This window comes from Anomalospiza imberbis, chromosome 5 (assembly GCF_031753505.1).
Source record: "Anomalospiza imberbis isolate Cuckoo-Finch-1a 21T00152 chromosome 5, ASM3175350v1, whole genome shotgun sequence".
Classification (NCBI taxonomy): Eukaryota; Metazoa; Chordata; class Aves; order Passeriformes; family Viduidae; genus Anomalospiza; species Anomalospiza imberbis.
This window is the reverse complement of record NC_089685.1, coordinates 36563361-36589553: the sequence shown is the minus strand read 5'-3', so window position 1 is coordinate 36589553 and position 26193 is coordinate 36563361. Positions and strand designations below refer to the sequence as shown.

Sequence of the window (26193 nt, the reverse complement as noted above, 5' to 3'; positions counted from 1 at the left end):
ATCTGATGCTTTACTAAAATATTAGAGTATCTTCTTGAGACTGTAAAGAATAGATGTTTCATAAATGTTTTGTAACTAGAAAGCATTATGCCTCTTGAACTGTGACTCTTGAGTTCATTAAAGAGCATGCACTGATGAATTCAGCTCTTTGTGGAAAAACTTTTTCTGGGAGTGTGAAAAGCAGTATGCATTAAGTCTTTGATACTCATTCATAGTTAAGTTTCTTTATTTGGAGAGAGAAATTTAGCCATGGACACTCTATGAAAATAAAGATGGCTGAATTTCCAGTCTCTTGAGTAATAATGTTTAGTTTTGTATGTCAGTGTAATCCCAAATGTATTACACTGGATCACTTAATTTTTCCCCACTTGTCACTGGTTAAACTCAGCAGCTGTCTGATAACTGATTGATACCCATTAGTATTGTATCTCTGTTTCACATTTATTTTAATACCACGGAATCTGACCTTTTGATTCATTTTAATACCCTTTTTTTTTTTACATCAGAATTAACAGATGTGTTACTATATACCATTCAAGAACTGTGGGGTGAAGGATCTTTTTTCAATACATTATGCCAACTTGATAGCTGCCAATTTAGGTCAGTATTAGGAAAAGCATTTATTTTCATTTGCCAGAATAATTTTTGTTCACTGTTTCAATATTTACTCTTTTTTTTTTTGTTCACTTAATGCTTCTTTTATTCACACCTATGGTACTGCCAGCCTTTAATGACAGGAGTTGCCTTAGAGGTAGGTCTGACAGTACAGCATTGTTACATTTTCTGTTTTATAATTGCATAGCTTTTAAGTAGGCCAGTTATGATGCCTGAACTCTTCTGGCATCCTTATTCTTACAGGAAAATAGCATGTGAATTTGTTTTTATGGAGGAAATGTACTGTACTTGAAGGGACTAAATTTATTATCGTGTCACTCACTGAAATGGAATGAATTGTTCATTCTGGTGTAGACACATGGGTACGTGTTTTGTTCTAAAACTGGATCACACAGGCTTGGAAGTAGCAGCATCCAGAAATACATCCTTAGCATCAGTATGTTAGTAGTTTTGCACTAAGTGAGATTTTGCCTAACTTTGGAAAACTGATTGACTACAGAGCCAGGGTTTCTCAAGAGGTGGCAGATTTTTCCCCCAAGGCAGAAGGGGTGAATCAGAACTGATACTTGGATACAATTTGATTTCAGAAAATAAATGCTGTTGCTCTGGGCATTCAGGACAAATGAAACTGAAGAAAAATCAGTTTCATTGAGGCTTTTCTTTGAAATACCTAATGTATTAAGGTGAACTAATGTCAAAGCCACTGATCTGCGGGAACCATGGAGTGGGAGCCAGGTGTGCTGCGCTGCCGAGGTGTGTGCGGGGTACAGGTCAGTCCTGCTCCTTCCAGGTCGTGGTGCCGGTGTCCTTTGCCGCGGCGTTTCCCCGGCTGGGGCAGTGTTTGAATCATCCCTGCTGTGCCTTTCACCTCCGCGAGTCTTCGGGGGCTGCTGACACTTGAAGCCCTTGTCCGAAAGGCTCTGAGCTGCCTCGGGCTGATGGCTGTATTTCTGACCCAGGCTACAAGCGCGCAGCTGCGCTCTCTCGCCGCAGCGGAGGTCTCCGATTCCAGCTGCCGGGGTTTGCCGCGGCAGAACCCGTGCGATGCCTAAGCGCCCGCCTGGCGTGGCGGGGCTGCGGGGGCCGCAGGGCGGGCAGACGCACCCGTGGGCGCGGGGAGGAGGGCCGGCCGGGCCCCGGGCGGGGCATTTCCGCAGGAGCAATCGGGAATTGCGCTTCCCCGCTCCGCCGAGGTGCACCTTGCGCAGCTCTGGTGCGAGGCCTGGCTCGGATTGGCCCCTCCGCGCTGCTGTAGCGGCAGCCCCGCGGCGCGGCCGGGCGGGCAGGGGCGGCGCGGGCGCCGTGGAGACGGCGCGGGGGTGCGGGTCCGGTCCGGTCCGGTCCGCCAGCCGTGCGCCCTGGCACCGCTCCGGCGAGACACGGCCCCTGCCCGCCGGGGTCCCGCGCCTCTCTTGGGAAAACGCACCATGTCCATGGAGCTGCTGAGCTCATAATGTTTATTTCGCCTTTTGCAGCATTGTTGTTTGATAAAAGTAATCTCAGCGTGTGAACCATTAAGTACAGCAACGCTGCCTGCCCCCCAGGTGGGAGGATGCTCCGTTCCAGGAGAGCCTCCTGGCCGTGCGCGGGCATTCCCCGTGCCCTGGGAAGGGCTTCGGCGGGAGGGCTGTGCGGGGCTCCGAGCAGGCCCTGCAGCCCTGCTCCTGCTCGGGAAAGGAAAGGGTGCCTGGGAGCGGGAACTGCTCAGTGCCTTTCGTTTGAAAATGGAGTGTCTGACTGATGGGCTTTTGGTTCAAAACTGGCTGCGTGAAGGAGAAGCCAGCGGAGCAGGAATGCTTGGTGGCATGTCTCCCTGGAGCTCTCGGAGCCTGGCAGTGTGCCGGGACGGCCCGTCCGTCTTCCTGAAATGTTCCCAGGGCATCGAGCAATGGAGAGCCAGGCAGCAGTTGTAAGAGGAGAGTACAAAAGGTTTGATGTTGCCAAGGGGTAACAAATCAGTATTACTGGAACGAGAATGTATCGATAAGTGTAAGGGAAAAAGGGAGTTAAGCTTCAGGCAAAAACATAAGTTTGAACAGGAATTTGGTTAAGCATTAGTAATAAGACTGAAATTAAGAGGCAGTGAAAAAGAGAAACAGACAGCATTTCATAGCTTGCTGAAGACAATACCAAAATTCCTTCTAATGCAGTAACTTTTTTTTTTTTGCCCCAGAAGTACTTAAATAAAATAATACATGTTTTTCTCAATAGTATTTTCTGTTTTTCAGTTTTTTTTCTGAAAGCTGCCATTGAATTTGCATGGATTTGGACGTTAAAGGAGTTGCTGCATCCCCTCGAAGGAAGGCTGAGTTGTCATTGAGAGGGAAGAAATGTCAGGTAGTCAGTGGAAGGCTTGTGATTGTTTTTCTTCCTTACTTTGATATTTTTATCATACTTCAGATGGTTCTTAATTTGAGTTAAAATCCATTCTACAAAGAAGACACCTTTTAAAAAAATTATTTTTGTTGGAAAGGTATAGTTTAGTATGACAGCTTCTCAAACGAAGGCGAGAAATTCCAATATAAACAGCTATCCTAGAATAACTGCTACTCTGAAGACTTAATTGGAATGTGGGGGATTTAAGAATGAACTAGTACTTGCAGTTAAGAGCAACAGAGGCTTGAACTGTGTGCTGACTCAGGCTATTAGTGAAACTGGCAACAAGTGTGTCTGTGTTTTTGTTTTGTAAGACAGCAATAAAGTAAAGCAGGCCCCATAATATAATTTGAAAAGACATGATTTTAGGTCGACATGAAAAATGAATCTCCCTGCTCTGTGTTCAGTATGGAGGGAAATTGTGTTTTCCAGGTATTCCTAATAGTCTACACTTTGAGATAGGGTAGGTGTGCAACCCTCACAGGTTCACCGTAGTAGAAACTTTAGGGCTAGCTTTTGATAGTCCCTATGAATATGATCTTGGATTCTGAGTGCCATGATTCTCCTTACTGCTGAGGTAAATATTAATATTGTTAGTAACAGTTGATTTTTCTCACAGATACTGTGTACTCTATGTCCATGAACTAAAGTTAATTGCTAATCCTTCCTCAGCCCCCAAGCACCCATTTTACTTCCTTATTTGTTGCATGACCCCATTAGGAATTCTTGGAGTTTGGCTGCCAAGTTACTAGTCTTCTTTTCAGTTTGATTTGGAATGAAAAAAGACCTTTTGTAAATGATATCACATCAATGTTATAATGTTACTGTTAATGTTTTAACCAGATTTGTGAAAATTAAATATCTGGATAACAAGAACATTTGAGGCATTTAGTGTAGGTTGTAAAAGAAAATAAATCTCTTTTTTTCTCTAATCTCTCATCCCTTTTTTCTTTCTTTCTTGTGCAACTCAGTTTCCAAATTTAGACTCTCTAGTCCACATGATTTTTGGTAGTTTGCAAAAGTAAATCTTAAATTAAAATTATGGTGAAGTCATGTGCTTCACCCCGGTGTTCACAATGTTTTTTGTTTGCATTCTTCCTGATTTGTTGACTTCTAGAAAAGGAATTATATTAAGGCTTTAACATCTAGAATTAGCTGTGTTCTTTGCATCACCACAGTTAAAATGGTACAGAAAAAAAGATAAATTTGGGATGTAATGCCTTGTTTTTGATGCCTTGATGGTCTTACGTAGGTGACCACAGGGTGGCGGCGCTCATTAGGTGCGGAGAGCTCTCAAACCTGGGTACCCGGGCTCGTTCTGGAGTCACTAGAGGGTAGTGTTGCCGAATTTCTGCTTCGGGAGCAGCTACAAGGCTGTATGGCAAAAAAGGAGTTACAGTTTTGTGCTTGCTCTCAGATCGTGAAGGATGTTCGAGCACTGCTGGAAATAGGATTCGGCTCAGTTTAGGCTGTGATGCTGAGATTTATGTGCTGGAAAGTGTGAAAACAAAAATGTTAGCCCTGGTTCTGAATGTTCTCAAACCATTTTTTTTCAGACTGGGAGGCCAGTTAGGTGAATTGTTACTTTGTGCTTGCCCCAAGTAGCCTGCCCTACGGATTTGCTGCTAGCTGTTTTAAAAAGCCGTAGGGGGATAGATGATGCTTTGGCTTGAGTCTTTTCTTGCTATGTTCTTGCTCAGTTGAATTTGGAGGTCTGTGTGGTATTCAGCCTTGCAAAATAAAGTGAAGTGTCTAATCCTCATCATAAGTGCTATAGTAAAGCTGAGATGAAACAGTTACACCAAATATCAGGGGTTCTCTGGGGTCTGAGCTAGCTCCTTGTGAGCCAGCTGGCTGTCAGTCTTGTGGTTTTGGTTTAAGGGTTGGTTCCCAACCGACAAGGACAATGTGACCTAAAGCCTTGTGAGCAGTGATGGTACAAAGCCTCAGGAACACGGATTATTTTTAATGTATTATTAATAGCTGATGTGGATGCTGTCTAGATTCTTAATGGCTGGAAGTCTTCCTGTCATGATGAATATTCAGTCTGCTAGTCTCATGATGTGTAAGAATTAGCTTTCAATGAGGAGTTTTTTGGGTTTTTCCCCTTGTTAGTAGTGTCTTAGTCAAGTATGTTGGACAGATACTTTAAGCCTCTAATTTTAAATATTTAAGGGGAAATTGAACGGGAGAACTATGTATTTTAATCTGGATCCCCTAGGTATATAATAATGTGTCATTTTTTTAGGGCTGGAGACCAAATAGACAGGCTACACACAGTCCTCGCCCACCAGAGTAAGTGTGCTTCTATTTCTGCTCAGCTTGTTTAATTGTGTTTGCAAATTGCAAAGCTTGGAAATTGCGTTTGCATTTGTAGTGATGTGCAACTTAGTATTCCATGAAATTTATCATCATATGTTTGTTTTCTGTGATTTATATATGAAGTAGAATATTTGATGCATTATTTACTTTGGAATTAAGTTGATTTATCTTTGGCTGAGTGGAGGTGTAATTACAGAATAGGTAAAGATGGAAGAGACCACACTGGGTCTAACCCACTGGTCCATCTGTGTGGGAGGATGGATTGTAAGAGAATAGAGATAGTGCTGGGGGCAATCTTGTCCCTGAGGAGTGGCAGCTGTACTAATTACCAAAGAGTAGGAACAGCCCTGCCCTTAATAGGGCCCATCTGTGTCCAATAAGGGTGGGTGTTATAAAAGAGTGGGTTAGCTGGTTGAGAGAGCGCTGGAATCAGTTGGTTGTGCTGCTGCAAGGTGTGAGGGTCAGGTGTTTGTTTGTGTTGGGGTCAGGTGTTTGTTTGTGTTGGGGTCAGGTGTTTGTTTGTGTTGGGGTCAGGTGTTTGTTTGTGTTGGGGTCAGTAAGGGTGAGGTGTAAGGGTCAGGTGTTTGTGTTGGGGTCAGTAAGGGTTAGGCAGTTGTGATGGGCACAGGAAGAAGTCAGCTGGCCATGCAGAAGAAAGAGAAAAGGAGTCAGTGCTGTGAGGAGCTGCCTGTGGGAACTCACAGAGAGAAAGCAGGGAAGTTTTACAGTGAGATAACAAACTGGTGATGACAGTTTCCATCCACTGTCAGTTGGTGCCAAGCACTGATGCCAACAATTGGTGGCCCATATGTGGATGAGTTTTGACACATCTGGTCCAACTTCCCTGCTCAAGCAGGGTCAACCCAGAGCACATTGCTCAGGATTGCATCCAGATGGTTCTTGAATATTTCCAATGAGGGAGACTCCACAACCTCTCTGGGCAACCTGTTCCAGTGCTCAGTCACCTGTAGTGAAGAAGTTTTTTTTGGGCAGAGCTTCCTGTACATCAGTTTCTACCCTTTGCCTCTTGTAGTATTGCTAGGCACCACCAAGAAGAACCTGGCTCCATCCTCTTCAAAGGGTGTCACTCAGAGCTACAAATTTATACATTGTTTTGCTTGAATATTTTTAATGTGTCTGCAAAAGGAGAAAAACAGTATTTTAACTATTGACTGCTGTTACAAGTATTACAGTAAAAAATACAGAGAAACTGTTGTGAATGGTTTTTACAAGCAATGGGAAATTTTGCTTGTGCTTTTAAAATTTAAAACCTTATAATGACTTTGGCACATAAGGAATATCTATTCTTCCAAGGACCATGATTGATAGTTTAGCCAGTTTTGTTTACTGAAATGCCTTAAAGCAAATGTGTGTAATTATTTTATAAGTGTGTCTGACTATGACCTTTGATTCTTCCAACCAAAGTAAAAAAATTCCAGTTTGTGTGTACTATCTGTCATTATGTAATTAAAAAAGACTGTAAAATAAGGAACTCTTATTCCAAGAAGTTATAATATAATTGCTTGGAAATATTGGTGGTAAAATATAAAAAAATAGATATTCATGGTGCTCTGCAGTATACCTGGAGTAAAGGCAGAAGGCACAGAGATGCTTTGATGAATTGGAGATATTTTAATTTCTTTAAGCAGAACAAAATACGTTGCTTTTACTATGTTAATCTCCTATGAAAAGTTTGGAAGATTTGCATCCCAAGTAGCAATTGCTTCCCTGTTGCCTCTCTGCTGACTGATTGTGGAGGAATATTGACACGAATGTGCTGTGGAAGATGAGAGTAAGGTATCCTTGATTTAGGATCTTTTTGTAGTAGCTCCTGTTGGGGCATGAAGAGAAGCCAATGTGGGAATAAAGAAGGGTCCTTTTCAGCTGCCAGGGTACTCTGCTGCTGGGGAAGAGAAGCTCAGTGGCCACTTGCTGAGCTGAAGCAAGAGGGGCTAATAGAGATTTGCTGAGTAGGCCATATCCATTTGCATGGAAATTTTTGTGAAGGACCTAATAATAACTAATAGGCAGTGCTTTTATTATAGTTAAAAAATAAGGGAATGTATTGCTATTAAAATTCTTTTAACTCCCTGCAGGGTGCCATGCCTAGATCTAGGGAGGCTGGGAGAGTCTGATGAAGAGGTAATTGTAAATTAATTTTGTCTCAAAAACTTTTTAGAATTCACATTTTTCAGGAATTTATAAAAGTATCACTTTGAATATAAAACAATTATGATTGCTTGTCCTTTTTTTCCTGTGATTTTAGGATGGGGACTCTTACATAGTATACACTGGAAGTTCTTCTCATAGGTGCCAACTAGATTCATCTTCAGAGTGGAGAACACCATTACAGACTCCATATGCACAGCATCAACATGTCAGTCTGTCACTACAAATATCTTTATAATATACCCCTTTAGCAGTAATTTAGAAAAGCATGCATATATTTTTATGCAAGTTCTTTTTTTTTTTTCTTTTGGTTAAGCTCATATCTCCAAGTGCTGTTAGTCTGAAATATTTATAGCAAAGTCCTTTTACTGAGATTCTTTAGAATATTTAGAAAAAATATTTTATTAAATAGCTTAGTTCTTTGTTGATTGATGCCCTTGCCCTTTTGTTGTACTTTTTTTAAGAGCTATATTAATAGTAGAAATAACAAAGATAGTAGTAGTAAGTGTATGATTGAAGACAAAAATCTGTGTTTACAAACAGTAAGTATTATTTCTATGGAACAGTAGTTACTTCTGGTGAAAGGAAAACTTCTGGAATTCCTTACAGCCATTTAATGTGTTTTTTCTTAGGGCTGTTGTCTTTAAAACAGAACTGTGACCTAAACTTTCGAATTCTGTCTAATTTGTTGATGTTCTTTTTATTGCTAAAATTTCCTCATCATGTTAGCTTTTTCCCTAAGAAACTTAATCTTTACTAGTCTTAGGTGCTTTTTAAGTAAAATCTATATCCCAGATGCTAATATTCTGGTTTACAGTACATGCAACATTGTTCAGGATCAATATCCACTATAAAAGTTCTAAGAGTTAATTTAATTACTCAGTTTTTGCACTTCCCTGAATGCAGGAAAAGAGTCCTTCTGAACTCTTACATCTGAATTAAGTATCAACAAAATAAATGTGACAATTTTTAATTTGATCCTGAGGCATCTTATCTCCTGCTTTCCTTTAAACAGGTGACTAGAAAATTGTGTCAGAACAAATTTGGAGGTAAAGATGTTGAACAAATACAGACTGACAAAAAATCTTATTAGTTCAGTGCTGTGGTATAAGGTCTGAAAATGTAATATGTTATAATTTTTTATGTGACAGGAACTAGCTTATTGGAGAAACTATTAAAATACACTGATTAAAAGTCCATTATTTCAAAAATATTTAACTTATGTAAACTTAAGAAATATCCAAATGAGTGTTTAAAAAAACCCTCAGGATTTTAACTAGAAGGAAAACCAATTTTAAATTAATTTGTACATAACCTGTGCTCCTTGAAACAAATAATATAGTAACTTGAAGGGCAGAACTCCAGATTGGCTGGAGTTCAAGGTGAATCTCCCAAGATCACTATTTTGTATGTTTCCCTATAGAACCAAATGGTTTCTTTACTTAAAAACAATTTCATTTAAGTAAAAACTGAAATGGTGAGTGGTGTTTTTTTTTTTTTCTTTTAAAAACAATGTACTAAGAATGTACTAGTTTTTAGAATGCATAGGTATTTATACTTGTCTCAAGATGTAACTCTAAACATGTAACTCCAGATAGGCTGTTTTCCTTTCTACTGCCTTGAAATGTGCAGTGCAAACATGCTTCAGTTGTTATGGCCTTTTTGGGTCTGGATGCTTAGGATTACACTGCTTGCTTTACCATTTCTTTAAAACGAAGTTTGTGTGCATGGCTCTGTCAAGCTGCAGGAATGCTAGTAGAAGGTTGGTGTGGCTTTGTTTCTCAGGGTCTCTCTCCTTGTATTTTCTGCTTTCTTGTATGTCTTGTGGCTTCCTTTCTGCCTTCTTAAATACTGAGTGCTCAAAATACTGGAATGTATCTTCTGATTACTTACCCTTTCTCTCTCTTTCTCCCTCCTCCTTCTTCCTCTATCCTTTTTCTTGCCTAACTTGCTCCCCTTTTTTTTTTTTTTTTTTTTTTTTTTTTTTGAGAAGATTTTTAAGCTGTTTTAAAATATTTTAATGTATTCCTCTGAGAGACCTTTATTTCTGCATTTCTTGCTTCTGGGGCTCTGACCAAGCTTTCCATGAGCCAGATAGATTCTGCTTCTTCTGTAACTGTGCAAGTAAATCTTCCTAAAATAGGTCACATTTAAAAATTTAAATATACTCTTATAATTCAGAAATTAACCAGGGAAGGGATGTGAATCCTCTTTTGAAGAAGAAAGTTGGCTCTTCAAAAACATAAATCTTTTTGGGTTTTGAGAAATGGTTTTCTGAAGCAGCACTGTAACATTTTGTTGCAAGATGAGTTGCAAGTGTTGAGTAGAGATTCTAGAGAAAAACACATTTTTTTTTTTTTGGTTAGCACTGAAGGAATATACTTAAATTTTTGAAAGTGATAGTTATTCAGGGAGACAGAAGAGAATGAAATCTTGGACTTCTGTCATTGCTGCGCCTTCTACTGATGCCAGTGTCTGTTGTGCAGAGCCCTGAAATGGGTGTAAGGTTAGAAAGGTACTCAGCTGTGCAGCTGATGTTGTTCTAGGGAACTGTGTCCCAGTTCTCATTGGCCATACAAGAGTATTAGAACTTCTGACCAAAAAACATCCATCCATCTATTTTCAGCCATCCAAAAATCAAATGTCAGATTTTCCATTTTAGTGATTTTATAAGGTAGAACCACTGAATCTGACTTCTTTTTTTAAAGTAATGTAAACCCATTTGAGTATGTGTGTTTTAGATTTAAAAATGGTGGAATTTTGAGAACTCAATGAAAATTAAGCCTGAATGTGCAGTCCTGTTTGCATTTTTTCTTAATTTGAAGCATCATGTCAAAAAGTTTCAATCATTATAGTGGATAGGAACTAAAAAAAATGCTGTTTGCATTCAGTAGAACAGACAGAGGCTTTTATCTTGATTAGTCATTGCTTTAACGTTCTGTTTTGGAGCAGAAAACAAGACCAGAAAATCTACCATCCCTCACAGACAGATCCAAATCGAAGCATGGTCAGTATGAAGCAGGTACAAAGGAAGAACATAAGCAGCATCCTCAGAGAACTGCAGAAAAGAAAAAAGACCACCTCCAGTGTCCAGACACTTCAATAAAGGTAGCTGGCAAAGTAGAAATTGCATTTTTAAACAGTAAATGTACATCACTATTTAATTATCTGTTTGGAAAGGTTTTCACATATATGTTATTAAGTTCATGTTTTTGTTGTAAAGAAATAAAACCATGTAATATAAGTGTCTAATGCCGAGGAGGAAATAAACTGTAGGTAGGTTGTTTCAGTTGTTGCAGAGAGAGAAACTGAAGTGCTCTGAGAATTTATGTATGGTTGTGTTCTCTGGTAAAGAAAGTAACCCTGGCCTTCCTAGTGCACTTCTAGCCTGAGCCTGAAGATTAGCATGATTGATAAGGAAGAACCTAAAGTCTATAAGAAGAGGAGAGACAGCAGGAAGATCGTGATAAAGTGTTATTTCCAAATTCAGAAATTCATTCAAACTTTTTTATTTTTTAAATCTAGAAGTACTTTAATTACTATTCTGTAAATTGGGACTTTAAAAAGGAGAAATGAAAGATTTAATCTGCTTCTTAGAGAACTATTAACACTGAAAATGCAAAGGAATATGGGCTTAAAATATTGAAAGATATTATCTATTATATATTATATATGTTATATATTATCTATTATGATGAAATATGTTACTTTTTGCTTTGATGTGGTATAAGATTCAGTATAGTTGGACTGCAAGCTGTACTAATTCTGCCAGGTTTCTTTTGAGTTTTCAAAATATGATGGAAAGAAACTGGAAAACAAAGGGATGAAAAACCCCAACTTTCATCTTGTTTGGAAGAGATAGTGGAGAAGAGTGGTTGAACAGGGAAAGATGCATCATTGTAGATGTAAGGAAGCAGGAAGCCTAAGTAAGCAGCAGCTGTGAGGACTGGTTGAATGCTAGATTCTGCTGAGTGTAGATGACCTTTTAAAAATCTTAATGGAAAGTTAACTATGCAGATGTCGATATAACATATTGTGCTCATTGCTTTTCAGAGAAAAGGTTTGTGATGAATAACAATGAATTTACTGACTTTCTTAGCATTCAGTAGAATGAAAAGGGAAGGTTTTTCAAAAGACAGATTGTTTCATGTATTATAGATAGCTTTAAGAGACCTTTATCTTCATAGTTGTGCTTCTAGTGATCAGATAAAAGAGAACCTGAAAAAAACAAACCAATGAAAAACATTCTGTGAATAAGAGGTGAATGAAAAAAGTTGAAATGTTTTGTGGATTAATTTTGTTTAGTGGCATATAAGATATTCTGTTCTGGAGATTTCTTATAGTTCGGGTTTTTTTGGGTTTTTTTTTTTTTTTTCTGTTCTAGTGATTCAACTCTAATGTACTGGTCTGACACTCATATAATCTGTTTTTCAAGGAGTGACTCCTTTATATGCACTACTGCAAGCCCATCAAAAGGGTATTTACAGGAGCAGCCAAGTTATCTGAAAATGAAGATATAGATGGCAAATATATGCTGGGAGAGAAAAAGCAGGACTGGCTTTTTTTTCTCTGGTGGTTTTGGGTTTCAGAAAGATACTTGCCAAGCACTAGAAGCATGTGTGTTAATTCTTCTCACAGATTTTAATATAATGTCTATCAGAACAATTTATTTGTGTTAGGTATTACCACTACCTGATTAGATGAATAAATAAAAAGATTTCAATACACTTGTTTTGCTTGATTAGTGGAACTTGTAGCAACTCTTTTCAGTAAAGAAGGTACTTATGGAGGAGATTGCTAAAACTGTTTCTGTCAAAAATTCCTGTATCCTTTTTTTTCATATTGTCCATATAGGAAATATTTCCATGATACTCTGGGACTGGTTTACAAGTCTGTTGGAAACAGTAGCATGCTTTGGCTTTTCCCTGTCTAGCCTGTATTTAACTTCTTCACTGGTCACAAAGCAGTGTCTCTACAGTGAGCTTTGAGCTTTATATCTAACAACAAATCCTCTGCTTCCACTTGGCTGTTCCTGTGCAGAACAGAAAAGGATGAGTTCTTGTCTTCTCCTTAGAGATGCTAAAGTCTGCTTTCTCTGACTTGCTGCTGTTTTTTCATGAAGCTTGTAGGAACACAGTATTTTTGAGATTTTTAAAATTTATTATTTATTTCAGTATGAATGAAAACTGGTAAGTATTCAAAAGATACAAATCTTGCTCTCTAGTCTTTCCTTGTAAGTTCAGTTTCTGTGGAAAGCTAGGCTTAAAATTCTCTTTTAATTAGCATGAAGTGGAAAAAGTAGACACTTTAAAAAGTGAAGAAGAAAGAAAGTAGTACTTTTAAATAAATTGTTGAGGAAAATGTGTGGGTTTTTTAGTTTGTTTTTATTACAATTCATTAAATTTGAGTTATAAGAAGAATGTATTTTTGTGTAGGGTACACAGCTTGAAGATGGACATGATGATTTTGGAACCCTTGATAAGAAAGCTCTCCTGCAACAATGCTATTCAAACAAGCCTTACCATATGCAGCACAACATAAGGAAATCAGAAGCTGTAAGTATTTTGACTGGTATTATGCTGCTAACCACCTAGATGTGGAGAATGGCTTCCCAGATGTGCAACAGAAATTACGCCTTTGGGGATTTGGGTCTAGTATGTAATTGCATCCATTGAAATCATGTGAGTTTAAACATTTCTTTCAATGGGAGCTGAATGGAGCAATCCAGCGAGCATTTTTAAAGTCTTTTCTGCAGTGCTGGTATTTTATGCAGTAATCTATATAAATGAGAACACAAATTATGAGTAATATATACAGATACATTCATACAGTAACTGCTTTTGCAGCGAGGGCCGCTACAAATTCAGTGTTTGCTTCTGCCCTTTGCATTTTTGTAATTTCATAGTAGAGCTTTTGTCTAAGAGCAGAATGGAAGATGTTTCATGAAAGACTACATTCAGTGACCTAATATTCAATTGAAATTTAAGGTGTAAGGTTTTTTTTTTTTTTTAATCAGATTCTTTTCAGCATGCTAACTGGTTTGGATCTATAACCCAGGTCCATGGAATAAGTTATAAAAAATACTACTCTATAATATCACTGTGTCCCCTAAAAATCATTCTTTTTAATACATCTGTTGCAACAGTTAATGGGTAAAGAATCAATAACTCAGAATAAAGCACCCTGTAGTTCTGATAGATGCAAAAATGAAACATGAAAGCAAACTAAAAAGCTTCCTATCTCTTACAATTCCAAAATCTTTTAAGGCTTAAAATCAATTTGGAATAACCAACAGCTGATCTGGTGTTGCATTAGTTATTTGGGTTTTCTTGATTTGTTGGGGTTTGTTTGGTTTTTTTTTTTTGGTTTTTTTTTTTGTTTTTTTTTGTCTAGTGCCAGTCAGTATTTATTAATTGGAAGATTGTGAATTCTACCCATAACATCTCTGTGGAATTAGGAATTATCTCTTTTAGATACCTGGGAACTCTTCAGTTCTTCATTCACACAAAGGCTAGATTTCTAGAATTTGCTTTGCACACAAAAGACCCATTAGAGAAATATCTTAATTCTTTAGTTTCAGAATATCAAAAAAAAAGTTAGGTTGCATAAAGCCTCTCAGTAACAATAATCTCTATTTTCTCATATATAAAATTAATTTTTTGGAATAAAAAGCAAAAAAAAAAAGCAGTAAAAAATCAGAAATGTGGAAGATTCAGAGAGGTGCTGAGGCCTGGTTATTGCTGGTGGTCTTCGTACTATCCTGGGACATTCTCTTGTGCTTTGGTTTCTCTCCGTGTAACAGGTTATGATCAGCGCTTGCACACATTACAGTGAACAGCACCAGGTTACGGTTCTGCGTTACTCTAATAAAAATAAGAAGATGATCATGTTAAATCCCCTTTAGTATGATATTTCCTGAAAGGTTTTTCAGATTGACCTGTCTCAGCAGAAAATTACTGTGGCATGCAGGAAAGAAAAATCTTGCAACTGAGACTAAGTCTTAATTTTTTGGACTAAATATTGCTGGAGGTAAAGTTTTATTCTCTTAGTTGGAATCTGTGTCACCTGAAAAACCTGGAATAATGTGACTCTCCTCAGGCTCTATTGTATTTACAGAATGTATTGGAAACAATACTTACTGACTACTTAAAGTTTGTTAATACTTACTGTCTACTTAAATACTAGAGTTATATTTATTACAACCAATATGCATAGACAAATTGAGTGTGTAGCATAGAATATTATATGTAAATTTTTATGCAAACAGACTATTAAAAATGTAAAAAATATTAATTGTGGCATGGGTAAGTTTGTGACCTCTGAATGCTGTCTTAAAGGGTAACTTATTATTTTAAGTGCCTGCTATTATATATTTCACTTGTTCTCAGCCAGTTTTTCATTGCAGGAGGATGTTGCTGCAGAGAGGAGAAAACAGGCTGTTGTAGAACAAGTTATGGTGGATCAATTATGTAGGTAAATGAATTTATAACGTAAAATTTCCATTTTTCCCTACTGAGGAATTTAGATCTGTTAGTGTTTGGCTTTTCTTGCTTAAGAGTTGTTTTGATCATCTTGTTCCAAGTCTTATGAAGTCTTATGTAGTAGTAGTATTCTTTAAGTGAAAGACTTTTTAATGCAACTTAAAATATCAGTTTAAAGTGCCATGTGTATGTTGTTCTTTTGTGGAAATAATTCTTAATTTTATATTTGAACCTATTTTAAGGTCTTTACAATAGCACTAGCTCTCGAAAATAACCCTCTTGCACCTCAAGAAAACATATGGATGCCTGATCTTATAAATTACACCTCCTCAATGTTTCTTGTCATTTCTAAAAATCTTAGCTTTACTAATATTTATTAATACTGAAACAGCACCTCTCAGGCATAAAGGAGTATTATACCAGTGCTGGGCATGTAGGATAAAAAAGGCACTATTATAAATTGAGTTGGTCCAGGTTGTGCAGTAAAATCTCCTGCCTTCATTGCTATCCCTTTAGCTTCAAGAAAGCATTGCTTCTGTGCAGAATGATCCCTCTATTTTAAGTATGCTTTAATAATTCAGGGCTTTATGCAAGCTGTCTGGTAATGACAATATAAGAATATGCAAGCTAGTTTAATATAGTTTCATGTTACTTTATACTTACAAAAATTATCTGTGGGTATGTCTAGATTATTTTGCATTCTGTGCATAGTTTACATTCTCTGGAGTCATTTGCACTGGTGTTCCAGCCCATCAAATACTAAGATTTTGAGGTTGAAGTGTTGTTGCACTTCACCATTTTAGTTTTTGTTTGTTTCTGTTACAATGGCAATTTAAATGACCTATATTGTTTAAAAGTCTATTAACACTTTTACACTAATTAAAAGCTGACATAACAAGAAGGTTGCCTGAGGGAAATAAGGCTGTCATGAAACACAATGTTAAATCCCAATTTTAGTCCTCATTTAGCAGGATTAAAATTATGGAACTATACAGGGTTGAAATCTCCCAGTTTTCAGATAAGTGCTTGGCTTGTGTCATATCCCTTTAAAGATCATTACAGAGGTGATCTTAAATACACTGGTTATGTTGAAGTGTTTCAGTACTACAGATGTTGCATTAAATGTACAGCTTTGTGCATCTTGGATCATGGATGCCCATTCTGTGTTTATCCTCCTGCTGCTTTGCCTTATTTTTTCCATGTATTCCTTCTCCTACTCGGAACCCTTCTGTTGATAATGTCACAACAATATTCAGTAGTGCTGCAGCTGCATCAGCATGAAGTTTTAATTTAAAAAAATCTCTCTGTTTATGTTTCAAATATAACTCTGCCAGTACTTCTAAACAAATTGGTATCAGATATCAGGATGTTAATCAGAAAAGATTAGTTCAAAACTGTTGCATGAAAAAAAGCTATTTAAGGAAATACAAAAGTATTTTGAATATTTTTTGTAGAGCAAATCTTGCAATTAAATCAGTGTAACTGATGTGTACAAAGATGTGTCTGTATAGATCAGAGAGCAAGTTTAGAAAACTATAATAGCCATGAACAATTATTTTTCCCTTCTGATAACCATTTCAATAGCATAACAAGCATCTCATTTATTTTTAAAGGTTCTCTTCTTTTGTTTACTTGTTGAACTGATACAGAGACTATCAAAATGTTCAAAACCCAATCTGTTCCTTTTCTGCTTGTTGGGACTTTGAGATCCTCTCACCTGTGTAGTTAGCACTTTGAGGGAGGAAGTACCAATATTTTTGTTGGATGACAGATTGGATGGGGTTCTGAGCAACTGGGTCTAGTGAAAGGTGTCCTGCCCACAGCATGGGGGTTGGAACTAGATGATCTTCAAAGTCCCTTCCAACCGTGGCTACTCTGTGGTTCTGAGGTGATGTCACTGGCCAGTGCTAGTAACTGATATCACTGATATTGGAGGGAGCCATGATTAAAGAATATCCCTGAAGGAATATTCACAGAAATAGTAGAAATGATGAAAAACTCCACAAGCCTTCTTAATACTAAGATTTGTTTTAGAAAAAGATATATAAAATATACTTTAAGTAATATGTATCTGTATGTAACATTACTACATAGCAGTGCATTGCCAGAATATTACTGCATATGTTTGGTATTGAGAAATAGATTTAAGAATTTATAAAAATAAACAAAAAATTAGGCCCACAAATTTATGCAAGCTTAGTGGATAACTCCAAGATTGTATTACTGTATTATTCTTGGGTGTTTTCTTTCCTGCATAAAAATATGTAAGACCTGAAACCCAGCCATGCTAACAGTCAGAGGGCTTCTCCCTGCTCTTTGTGGTCAGAGCTGTTATAAGTGATCCAGAGCAGTCCACACGTTCTGATGCTTGCAAGGAAGCTCAAGGACTCTGGGGAGCTGGGATGGCACCAATGCGTTTTAGAAAAAGGACACTCCATGAAGCAAAGTAAGTTCATAAAAATCAATTTTCTGCTGTATATTGTTTTTTTAGCTCTGTGAATTGTTTGCTTTTCAAGTTCTGTTTTTGGCTTGGATCCACCAGCTTTCCTGTGATTGTTATTGTCTAGTGAGATAACAGGGGCCTTTTTATGTGAGTTCTCTGTGTATTATGATTGATTCATAGAATTTATAAAAACTGGGGGAACACTGTTAAGCCTATGTTGATGTTATTCATCACAAGGATTTGCCAGCCTTTTCCAAGTGGTTGGATGCTTCCAATCCTTTTAGAGATTCGTATCTTTAGGTGCATAAATTGCATAAATATGCATCTGTAAATGCTAATGTAGATCTTCACAATAATCATACTTTTCTTTCATGTTTTGATTTCTGCTGCAATAATTAACCCTATTGGCATTTAAATGACATTCCTGGACTGTCAGCATTGAATTAATTGCTCCAAGGACTTAAGAAAACCTGAGGAAACATTGTGATCTGTAAAATTAAATTAATCTGCAGGTCTGAGTTTTGTTATGTTTTTTCTAAACATCCAGGCAAGCATTTCTGCTTTGTGCATTTTAACATCCCACTCTAAAGTCTTTTGCATCAAATGTCATCTTTGTATTCTTAAAAAAAGGAAAAAAAGACAACAAAACCAGTTTCAATTTCTTACATCCATCACATAGACAAATCTCCATTTCTGGAACTAGTAATAGGGTCAATATAAAATATTTATGTGGATAAAAATGCCCCAACCTGGCTTTTTTTGCAAGAGAATGAATTGGTTCATGGAAGTCTTGTGAGTAGCAGAGGTAAAGGTTAATTCTTTATATAAGTGTATGAAAACAAAATTTCCCATTCATATCTATGTTCTCTGTGAATGTACTCTCATATTATATAATAACAGAACACTTTACAGCTCTGAGTTGCTTTCTGATTCAACTACAAAGGATCATCTCCTCAGCCAGTTGCCAAGGATACTGTGTTTCATGGGTTTTGCTGTTTGAAAATGGTTGAGTTTTATGTAACATTTATCTGGGAGCATATAGGTATCATTAACATGCTGCATTATTTTCACAGAATAAGGACCAAATTTGGACTAACTGAGAACATGCTCTCCAACAAGCTATGCTTTGATAGTAGGATTATATCGAGGTAATCACAAATTTTTGAAGTTTTTCAATGCTCTGAATTTGTGAATGAGGATTACTTTCTTGAACTGATTAATTGCACTGAATGTTTCTGCTTCCCTATGTGAAGGACACTCACATATACTACACATGTGGGTATCCATGTGTAGTACAAATTTTGACATGGCTAATGGATAGTGGCTTAACAGTCCCATTGTACAATGATAAGATCTGTAAGCAATGTTATGTTGCTATCATACCCATAGCTCTATTCAGGACAGTTACCACAGGGGCTGTATAAATAGTCCTTTTAGCACAGTTTAATCATCTCAGTTGATTAAAATTATTTTAGCCTTATCTTTGATGTGGCAACTACTATAAGTAGTAACGGCTTTGCAACTTGTTCATTGCCTCATATATTACATTTTAGAACATCTTTCAAACTGTTTTGATTTGAGTAGTGGTAGCATAAACATATTTTTCAGTTTTGAAAGTGATGCTTTTCTGCAGCTGTGAGCTGTATACTTGTTAGACACAGCTGAATATTAAGCAACATACTTTAATATACCTCAATGAATGCAGTAGTCCTGGTGTATGTAATCCTTTAGTTAATCAGTGAAAATTATATTGGCATACTAAAACATGAAACCTTGAGAGGTGTTTTTAGCATTATGGAGAATAGAATATTGAATTAAAATACATGACTGAATCCACAACTTGAATTTCACAGTGGGTTAGAGAAAATAGTCAAAGAGCTCTTTAAATTGTACAGCATGCATCAGTGGAAATAAAATGGATGCTGAGAGCAGCCTTGAGGAGAAGAACTTGGTGGTGCTGGTGGATGAGAAGCTCATCATGATCTGGTAGTGTGCCCTTGCACCCAGGAAACCAGCCATGTTCTGGGCTGCACCAAAAGAAACATGGCCAGCAGGGTGAGGGAGGGGATTTGCCACTCTGCTTCTCTTCCGTCAGACCCCACCTGCAGTGCTCTGTCCCCCTCTGGGGTCCCCAGCATGAGAAAGAAGGTGGAGTGACCCACAGGAAGGTCACAAAGATAATCAGAGGGCTGGAGTACCTCTCTTAGGAAGATAGGTTGAAAGAGTTGAATTGTCCAGTCAGGAGAAGGGAAGGCTCCAGGGCGACCCTCTTGCAGCATTCAACAGGAGGCTGCAAGAAAGTTGGGGAGGGTAGTTTTTTAAAGGGTGTGTAGTAATAGGACAAAGGGAAATGGCTTCAAACTAAAAGCAGGCAGGTTTAGATTAGATACTAGGAAGAAATTCTTTGCTGTGAGGGTGGTGAGGCACTGGAACATGTTGCACAGAGAAGCTGTGGATGCCCTTTGCCTGCAAGTGTTCAAGGCCAGACTGGAGGGAGCTCTGAGCAGAGTGGTCTAATGAAAGGTGTCCCCGCCCATGCCAGGGGTTTTGGAACTAAGTGATTTTTAAGGTCCCTTCCAACTCAAACCATTCTGATTCCAAAATAAATGTTACTTATGTTTGGGTTGAATTGGATTTTATGGATGAAAAACATAAAAGTGCTTTTCAATTTCCCTTCTAGAAATGGTCATGATGCTTGTAGGGAGTTGATTGGATTTTTTTTTGCCTGTGACAAATCCCTTACTGTGTATGAATTTCGACAGTTTGGAAAAAACAGGTAGGATGAATTACATTTTAAAAAGGTTTAAAGAAACATATATCACTGTATCCAAGAAGCTTAAATAAATATAATTATTTTAGTACTGGTTTTGAATTATTTCACAGGACAAATGCCTTGCCTTTCATTCAGAAGGGAGTTTATCAACATCAACGTGGACAAAGAAAGGGAAAATCTTATGATCTTAGTGACTTCTATATTGTAAGTATTCTTCTGATTAACGTAGTACTATTTTTTGGAGGTAATATTTGGATATTTGAATTGTAAATTGTGATCTAGCCTTCTGGGAAAACCAAAAGTCTTCCCTTTAAGTGACATTTTTGAATTACAGATTTTCAGAAGTCTGGATTGTTTTGTTGTCCCCTATTTAAGAGGTTCCCAATTTAAGTTTCCGTTTAAGCTGTACTTTGCAGTTCTCCCCCTGGAGGGCACAAGACTGCTGACAGAGTGGACCTTTTCTGGATATAGTGATCCACTAGGGAAGGAAAGTCCTAAAGAAGACCCAAGTACTTGTTGAAAGTAAATAATCTATGCAAGGTCTGCTGACAATTTTAACTCGAAGCAAAGATTAAATATTTTTAAAAATGAAGAAATTGCAGGTTAATTGTTTTTAACCTACAGTTTGAAATGTAAATGACCAGCTTTTTCGAGCAAGTGTATGAAACAATGTTAAGCTTTCTCTACCAGCTAATCTGATGACTGATTAAAAATCATATTGCACCTTCTTTGCTGCTATACTTCTGTACTGGATAATGTGTTGATGGTTAATAAATACTTGAGCAAGTTTTCAAGCACAGACTATTTTCACCAAATTCTTCAAATGCTCCTGCAAATCTGAAGTTTAGAGGAAAAACCATGTTTGTGAAAAATGTAGAAAGTAAAAGATGTTGACATTAGGTTTTTAATGTGTTTTGTCAAATCACATGCCTATTCTTACTGCTTACACAACCACCTAACAGTTTCGAAGATGAAATAGATGAGTTTAGATATGGTCGATAAAGGTACTTGTTGGAATTTTCATATTTTATTGCCATGTGTATTTTTGCAGCCTGCAGATGGAAATGTGTTCTAAATAAAGATGCATCATAAAGTCATCCAGAAAATGTACTGCACTGAGTTCAGTACCTCTTCAGAATGATGCTGTGTCTGTGAATCTCCATACCTGCAATCATGCTTTCTGTGCTGACATTAAGATATGCAGATCTCTCACAAAGTCCAAGTGGTTGAGACCCTTGCAGTATCTGTGTCTCCTTCTTCCAAATTAATGTGTTTTGGAGACTTTATAAACCAAGCCTGCTCAGATATTAGAGTTACTGCATTTTTTTATTCTTCTCAGAATTCTTAGCTTTTAGTATGCTGCTTTTCTTTATTTCCCCTTCCCCTCTATTTATGAAATATGCAACCTATTTTTAAATCACTGTGTGCTTTACCAACAGGGAGCCAATCTGACTTTCCGAAGTGCTGATCATAACCTTCCAGAAAGTGTTAAGCAGAACCCTTTCTTCACCCTTCGTGTGATAAGTATTGATGAAGCAGCTATGAATTATCTTAAGTAAGTGCTGCTAACTGCTTTTCAAATTACCTTTCCTTCCTTAAGCAAAAAAAAAAAAAAAAAAAAAAAAAAAATTTAGCCTCTAATACCTTATTACTTATACTGCTATTTAGGCTGGTGTTAGGAGAAATTAGTAATAGATGTTAGAAGATTTTGTGTAGTTCAATGACTTCCTAGAATAGTAAGGAGTAATTTTAAAGAAAGAATTGAAATTTGAAGCTGTTCTTTTGCTTTGGTTGAGGTCACATGTTTTTATATACAAATCATATACCTCCTTTTTTCAGTTTGTGCACATTGCCTCATTGTGTCAACAGGCACTACTGAGCAGAGCCTGTCTCAGTCTTCTTTACTCCTTTCTGTCAGGTATTCATATGTATTTGAGGGTAAGATCCCTCAAGGCTTCTATTCTCCAGGCTAAACAGTTCCAGCTTTCCCAGGCTCTCCTTATACTTTGATCCCTTCCTGGTTAGGAAGAGAGTAATTTTAATCTCAGTTAAATATGTTCAGTATCTAAAGACTACTTTGTTAGCAGAACTTGACTATTATTTTCTTTCTGCAAGTGTTTAGATACAGGAAGCTTGTTCTCAGATATGGTAATATTCACTTAAAGTCCCTTTAGACTGAAAGCTTTGCAAAGGAGCCATAGTAAGCTAACAGTGCATAGAACAGTAAATTCAAATTTAAATGGTTCTAGAACTGTGTAGTTGTATGATGCTTAGTGCTAATTGTTCCCTCTCGGCAAGGTTTCAGTGAAATAAAACACAATATAGTTTAATTTCAGTTAGCTGATGTAAGACATTTTACATCTCAGAAGCCTATCATTCAAATAAAGCAGCTTTTTTTGTCATTTGTGGCTAATCTTATAACTGTGAATTTTGGAGTTGAACCAATGTTATCTCTGAATAGAAGAACCATAAAGAAGAGCTGCTCAATGGGTTGTAATTTTGGATTTTTTGCTACCTGTGTTGGAATAGATTATTTCCTTTTTTATACTCTGTATTCTTTCCATTAGTGACTAAGTTTCAGTCTATCTTTTTCTTCTGTATGAGGATGTTATTGAGCTCTCTGTTCTGTGGTGCATAACTCTTGAATTGAATCCTCTTACCTTCAGAAAATCCTTTACTGACAGAAAATCCTGTTCAGCTACAGTCCAAAAGGTCTATGCAGGTTCCCAGCTATGCCCTTCTGTCACAAGCCATGAATCTTTTGGTTTACATATGTTCTAGAGGGAGTACGTTGTCCTCTGCAGGTGGCTGTTGACTTTCCAGTTTAGGTGATCTGATATAGGTAAGCTTTTAGGGACTTCATAATGGAAGGTGCGCAAAGTGGAGATGAAAAGCTCTACTAGATAGCAGAGAGATAAGTCTTTGGCCTCGGAAAGCAGGAGTATATCATGGCAAAACACTGGTGAGCAGGCAGCTCAAAGTTGACAGTAATGATTTCCCATTTTTTAAATATTCTGATTAAAATAATTGTAGGACTTTGCTGGTTTGGTTTGGTGTTTTTTCTTCCAGTAGGTTCTTGCACTATATTTTTATCAACCTTTACAGTAATTTCTGATGGCTTGTGGGAGGCCCTTCTCAGAAGGGAACTTAGCAAAAAAACTCCACAAAATTTAATCATAATTTCTAGAAATACTTTTGGTCTATGCATTTGCTATTAGTGTTCTAAAGAGAGATATGAAAATAAAATACTTATTGCAACAAGCAATACCTGGCTCAACAAAAAATGTTCTGCTGGGAGGTGCTGTCCCATTTTTCCAGTTCATCCCATTGTGTGCCCAGGTTTTCAGTTTATGCCTCCTCTGGTCTGCAGCCTTGGCTTTACCACTGGTACAGTCTCATCAACTAGAAATTTTTATTTATTAAATGGTTCACATGCAAATGTGCTAAGAGATATGAAAAGTATTTCATGTTATTTTCCTGTTGGTGATTAAATGTGGTTGCTTTAACAAACTCTTCCAGTGGTATGAGAATAGGATTGAACTAAACTTCTGGAGATTTTATGCATGGGAGGAATTATCCATGGTTAATGAATTAGTAGAAGAGATTTCAGTTAATATTGTTAGAAAAGAATTTCTGTGTATCTGCAGCTGGTCAGCAAGTACTTTTGTGAGTGCCCTCTCAAATTCAAGCAATTGGATATTGTGTTTACAAGGGTAGTATATGAATTAAATATAAAGTTGAGTATGTTGGGATTTTTTTGCTATATCTGTTTTGAATATAGTCATATTACATGTAATTTCACCAATCAATATTAATTTTCACTTCTCTAGAGCTTCTTCTTTGGAACTCAGGGAAGAGTGTTTCAGGCAAGTCGTTGATGACAGCGAAGTTTTCAAGAAGATTCAAGGTTTGTATCTACCAGAACCCATTCAATTTTAGTTTCTCTATCTTTACAGCTCAGGGCAATGAATAATAGTGATGTAATGAAGATTTTATTTATGTAACTGAAATTAAACAAAAGCTAGATATCTATCAGAATATTATTAGAATCTGATACCAGAACAAATCAGTCATAAGAAAGCTTTCTCCTATCTCTTCAAATAAACAGTCTGGATAAAGATTGTGTACAATGTACAGAGTAATTATGAATGTAATCAATAAAATGTTAATTTCTGTGTCAACATAATCTCTGAAAAAATTCTGAGACATTATGCTGATGCTATGTTGTACTGGCATTAAATTTCTTATTGGCCAAGTGTACAAACACCATCTAATTTCTTCCAATTTTGTGCTAAATATTACTTTTGGCCATTGTTGCTATTCATTGATAAGTTGCATTTGATATTTTCTATTATTATGATTTTTAAAAATCATGAGTATAATTGTGTACTGTACTCTGGAATACGTAAATAAACTCTACCATAGTCCTGTTTACAATCTTTAGGACAAAGGCATAGCTTTTTGTTGAAGATTATGGAAGGATGTTTGTACAGTGTTGTGCATTATTTTTGTAACCTTGTTAACAAAAAACAGTTGACCTGAGCAGTTCACAGCTCATATAATCTCCTCTGTTTACTGTCATTAACTAAACCTGCTGTAAGTAGGCACTCTTTGGTCACTAGAATCTGCTCGGACATTTACTTTTCCCAAAACAATGTTAGAATAATAATTACGGTTATTTTTTCATCTTCTAGTTATTCCATTTTTCCCCTTGCATAATAGACACAAGCTGACTTTTCAGTTCTCTGACTGCATCTAAGGTTTGCTGGTGTGGCCTGGAATAATGCTGAGTGTGTCTACTTCAAGGCACCTTTTAATAAACACCCGAGTTTCAGTATTACTGGAAAAAACTTTCTTCTTTCACCTTGCCCCTATTTGTCTTTAAAATTGTAGATACAAGTAATTTGAAGGTAATAGCAAGTGACTTCTCTTAACAGAGTATGCTGAGAAATTCAGACATCCCTAAGTGAATATGCTAGCTGAAGTGTTTTGTAAGTCTTGCCATAGAAATTGTGTGCAATTTGGGAATGATTTTGCCAAATTAGTCATGTTTGTTCTCATTCCCACATATTCTTAACAAGTTTGTAGAACAAAGAAGAAACTTTATAAACTTCTCATAATAGAATTTTTATTTTGTTCTGAAGTAGTTGTTCCAAAGTTACTTTGTATGTTAAATCATGGTATATAATCAGATCTCACAGAAGTAGGCAGTTTTACAGTCTGAACATATTTAGCGCAATAGCCATTCTTTCTTTCTTGATGCGGTCTCTTTGAAAAAAGTTTGTTAGATATTGCTTGTGTGACATACTTTATGTGATTTTCACTCAAATGTTAAATAACTGATGATTTCCTTTTGGACTGGCATTTTTTCATCAAAGACAAGGGAGCCTGAATGCATGGGTATGTCTTCCTAACCAGCACCATCATATGTAGACATGCTGTTCTTTACTTCTATATTGTCTCCATAGCAAGTGGACAACTTCAGGTAAACGTTGTGTCCTTTATTTCTCTAAATCCTTAGGTACATTCAGAGAAATATTAAGTAAAAGAGGAGTTCGGGTTATAACAGGCTTAGGAAAGTATTTCCGACAAATAGACAAGAACAGAAATGGTTTTCTCTCTCAGGCAGCCTTGAAAGAAGCTCTAAAAATATTCCATTTGGAAATGCCTGAAGGGGTGAGTCTAGCTGAAACTGTAAACGTGGGTATTATCTTTTTTAATTTATGGAATTGCTTCTTTTCTTTGCTTAAATCTATCGTTTAATACCTGGGTTGTGCATGTTTTCTTTTGGTGGTTTTTTTTTTCCCCTTATGGTACGTTGGTATTTCTGCACTCAGTTCTATGTGAAGTTCTCAAAAAAAAAAAAAGTATTTTAAAACATGCAGTCTTTTTTTACATCCTAACATGAAGATGCAAGTGTGATTGCAACCCATTTTTTCTTTTTAGACTTAAAAAAATAATTTAGTTTATGCTCTTAGGTTTTTTTTTTTGTTTTATATATTATGTTGTAAAAG

At 36.9% G+C, this 26193-nt stretch overlaps 1 protein-coding gene across 3 annotated transcripts in view; it reads left to right on the top strand.

The window, feature by feature from the left end:
• Positions 1-2840: 2840 nt before the first annotated feature.
• The window catches only part of CAPS2 (calcyphosine 2), a 170344-nt gene continuing 146991 nt past the window's right edge, over positions 2841-26193 (top strand). For 2 of the 3 annotated variants that reach the window (XR_010999109.1, XM_068190249.1), the window contains exons 1-14: positions 2842-2952; positions 5240-5286; positions 7410-7455; positions 7580-7690; positions 10435-10590; positions 12918-13037; positions 14888-14955; positions 17290-17409; positions 18480-18554; positions 20087-20182; positions 20290-20383; positions 21619-21734; positions 24010-24086; positions 25701-25855. Coding sequence is in view for 2 of the 3 variants with exons in the window: in XM_068190249.1 (XP_068046350.1) it covers positions 2875-2952; positions 5240-5286; positions 7410-7455; positions 7580-7690; positions 10435-10590; positions 12918-13037; positions 14888-14955; positions 17290-17409; positions 18480-18554; positions 20087-20182; positions 20290-20383; positions 21619-21734; positions 24010-24086; positions 25701-25855 (1359 nt within the window). In the remaining variant the exon portion in view is untranslated. Of the gene's footprint in view, positions 2953-5239; positions 5287-7409; positions 7456-7579; positions 7691-10434; positions 10591-12917; positions 13038-14887; positions 14956-17289; positions 17410-18479; positions 18555-20086; positions 20183-20289; positions 20384-21618; positions 21735-24009; positions 24087-25700; positions 25856-26193 lie in introns of all 3 variants that reach the window. The other variant, XM_068190250.1, reaches the window with a different exon arrangement.